The following is a 3,174-nucleotide window of genomic DNA, read 5'->3' as shown; positions in this document are numbered from 1 at the left end:
AACTCGATTGTCACCCTCAGGGTCACGCCCACGGACCACGCCCGAGGCCCCGCTCTCACAGATCCTAGTGTCTGGTTACCGTGGGCTTGGCTCCAGTTCCCTCCTCAGAATTACCAGGCCCAGCTTGGACTTCCGGTTTCCTCCCTGGCCTCCCCACCGGGACTCGCTCCCTAGTTTGCCCTCTCGGCCGGAGCTCTGGGTTCCCGCCTCCTCAGAGCCCCTAGGACCTACCAGCCTCACCCCGGGCCAAGGATCAGTCGTCTGCGCCTGCGCACTCCCGAGTGGGCTGGAGCTCCCAGGAGTCTACGGGGCGACGCGCTAGTAACCTAGCTGTCACAGCTACCGGCTCTGCTGTGTGTTTATGTCAACGTCCGCGCTATTCCAGAGTGGACTGCGGGGAGTTTGTGAACATGGTCCTCTGGTTCATTTTTCTCTAGGCTTGCAGTCACCGTTTTCCTTGTGGTGAGTTGAAGTGACACGGGTCTGGGTGCGGGAAGCAGCTCACTGCAGGAGGCCCGGAGTTTCCCAGGAGCGTATCGGACAGGTGGAGGCAGGAACGTCAGGCCTGTATGTAGAAGGTGATTGTGGGCGTGTGTGCCAGCGCCAGTGTGGGCTGTGATCATGGGTGTATGCGTGTGTCAGAGAGTGTATGTGTGCGCGCGCGAATGGTGGGGAGGACCTGACTGGCCCAGATTAGGCTCCTGGGACTGAGTAGGGGCGGGGCCGTTTCATGACCGTGGTCAGGTGTGAAGTGTGAGGTGTGTTGTACTGTGAACTGTGAACTAGTGACAGCGCTATTGTGACCAACTGGAGGCTAACCAAAATTGGCTTAGTGTGGCTTTTTTTACTTTTAGTAAGGTAGAGCTTCTATTTGCAGTTCAGAGGCTGAGGAATCTGTGGATAAGATCCCCGTGTGACTCAATCTGTGCCTGTGAAAGACTTTGAGGCCCCAGTTATACACAGAGACCCCTGTTCTAAAGCATGGCCTTTGTTGCCTTTATCAGTGCAGTCTCTATCTGTTGTCCAGCCTAGTGCTTAATGCATTGAAGGCATAGAGTACATTAAGTGTAGCCTATTCTGGACCCAATTATAAATCCCACGCTTTCTTGGAATTTGTTGCACTGGGTTTTCTTTCACTGCCTATATCATTTCACCTTATAGCCACACTGCACAGAAATACTGGTTGCACAAAAATTGCTGTCAAAGGGAAGTTGAACCTTTGAGACCTAGAACGAATGTTATAACTAAAAAAGCACAGCCCTGTGCTTTATTAAGGCAATTGTAGGGCTGGAATTACCCCCCAAAGACAGGATATGGAGGCTGCAAGAGTTGGATTACTTCCTCTGAAGATTCCTCTTGGCAGCTCTGTGAGGGCAAGGCCTGTATTGCAGATCCACAGCATTTTTATAGCTCTGTTGACAGGAAACTGCTGTGAACATAGAAACAGATTCCAGTCCCAGGCTTCTGGGAACCTGAGTTTTCTTTGGATACAGGGGAAAGTCAACAGTATTTAGTCTTTCTCATAGTTTATTAGTGTATGTTTATGTATCAGGGGGCCTTGCTAGTGATGAGGAAATTTGTTCTTGTTTAGCCTTTCTGGTCTCCAGGAAAGGCCTTGTATGTCATGATTCTCTTTTCCTTCCAATTTTTGCTGTATTCCAAAAGAAGAGCCATGAGAGGAGAACATTGTTACAGGCACACATCCCAAAACCAAGCTAGAAGTCATTTTGAGCTTCCTCATTGTTTTATGAAATTTCATTTTTGTTTTTTTAGGATATAGAATAACCTCATCTGAAATGCCCAGAAAAATAGTGATTTAGATATTTACCTATTTTTTTAGGACCTGTGAACTAGGACTGGTTTTAACATTTTTTAATAATTAAGAACATATCAAAAGGAGAATGGTATTTCTTGACATGTGAAAATTATATGAAATTCCAATCTGTGTCCACAAATAAATTTTTGAATTTGACCAATAAAAAAAATTTGTGGAAATCTGTTACCTGTCTTGTTATATAAGCACCTCCATAATATCCTTGATTTTGCTTCTTGGCCCACAAAGCCTAACATATTTACTATCTGGTCTTTTACAGAAGTTTGCTAACCCCTAATCTAGAGTATCTAAATTAAAATCTTAGTTTCACCATTTACTATTTTTGAGTTTGGATAATATATTCAGTATCTTTCTATTCCATAACTTATGTTTGTAAAATGCAAATAATAGTATGAATTTCAAAGAGTTTTTATGAAGATTAGGAGAGTTAATATTAATAGGGCACTAGAACAGTGGCTGACAATAATAAGTGCTTATGTTAAAAACATGTTATTATATGAACCATCTCAGTCATTCCACATTCATAATAAGGAGCAGTGAAAATGAGAAGCAATAGGCACTTGTAAGTAAGAAAACAGGCCATGTGCTCAGATGGTCTAGAATAAGAATCCTTCACCTTAAATTGTTTGCCTTGGAACTGTATACCCAATTATTCCATATTTATTTTATTGTGTGTGTGTGTTTTATTTGTTTGTTTTTTTTTTTTTGATGTGTGTATTTATTTTGTTAATGCATATTTTTCCTGGGGAAAAGCCTATAATTTTATGATACTATCAAAGGTGTACATGACCCAAACAGGTTTTAAACCACTAACCTAGGATCAATAACTTATACCTGGAAGTCAATTTTAGGACGAGTTTGTCCAAAAATAATTTCCTGTATTATGTAAAATTGTTAATCACATTGCATCCAAATTAATATTATATAATTAAAGAGATATTTGATATAAAATATAATTGCTATGCAGTATTCATGTTTGTGAACAAAAGTACTCAAGAAATTGCTAAATTATAAAGTTTAACTATTATAGGCATTTCTTAGCAATTTTTTAAGGATTACATCCAATATGATACATTTACTGGGCATTCAGTGGAGAAAGGCAATGATAAAGCCACACTTATTAAGCCTCTACTATGGACGAAACAATTTAGTCTGAAAATGTCACCAGAGTTGTGCTCATTCACAGGGGAATCTTAAGTGTCTCATTATATTGATGAAATACAGTGAAAGAAGGTACAAGACTGTAGGTTTATTTGCTTCAGTCACACTGGTTGTAGTGCTGTTACCAGTTATTTTGCCAGCCTATTTGTTCACAGTTTTAATAATTAGTAGAAGATAGC

General features: G+C 41.2%; 2 protein-coding genes across 4 annotated transcripts in view; one reads left to right on the top strand and one right to left on the bottom strand.

The window, feature by feature from the left end:
* Positions 1 to 260, bottom strand: part of ZNF382 (zinc finger protein 382) — a 26,622-nt gene extending 26,362 nt beyond the window's left edge. For 2 of the 3 annotated variants that reach the window (XM_077773745.1, XM_077773743.1), the window contains exon 1: positions 232 to 260. The gene's annotated coding sequence lies outside the window, so the exon portion shown is untranslated. Of the gene's footprint in view, positions 1 to 79; positions 201 to 231 lie in introns of those variants that run through there. The other variant, XM_077773744.1, reaches the window with a different exon arrangement.
* A 32-nt stretch (positions 261 to 292) lies between these two features.
* Positions 293 to 3,174, top strand: part of ZNF529 (zinc finger protein 529) — a 44,686-nt gene continuing 41,804 nt past the window's right edge. The window contains exon 1 of the mRNA XM_077773742.1: positions 293 to 462. Within this exon, the coding sequence (XP_077629868.1) occupies positions 362 to 462 (101 nt within the window). The 5' untranslated portion in view covers positions 293 to 361. The remainder of the gene's footprint in view (positions 463 to 3,174) is intronic.

The sequence above is a fragment of the Crocuta crocuta genome, unplaced genomic scaffold (genome assembly GCF_008692635.1).
Source record: "Crocuta crocuta isolate KB4526 unplaced genomic scaffold, BGI_CrCroc_1.0 scaffold267, whole genome shotgun sequence".
Classification (NCBI taxonomy): Eukaryota; Metazoa; Chordata; class Mammalia; order Carnivora; family Hyaenidae; genus Crocuta; species Crocuta crocuta.
The sequence above is the reverse complement of the archived record's forward strand: the minus strand, read 5'-3'. Positions and strand labels throughout refer to the sequence as shown.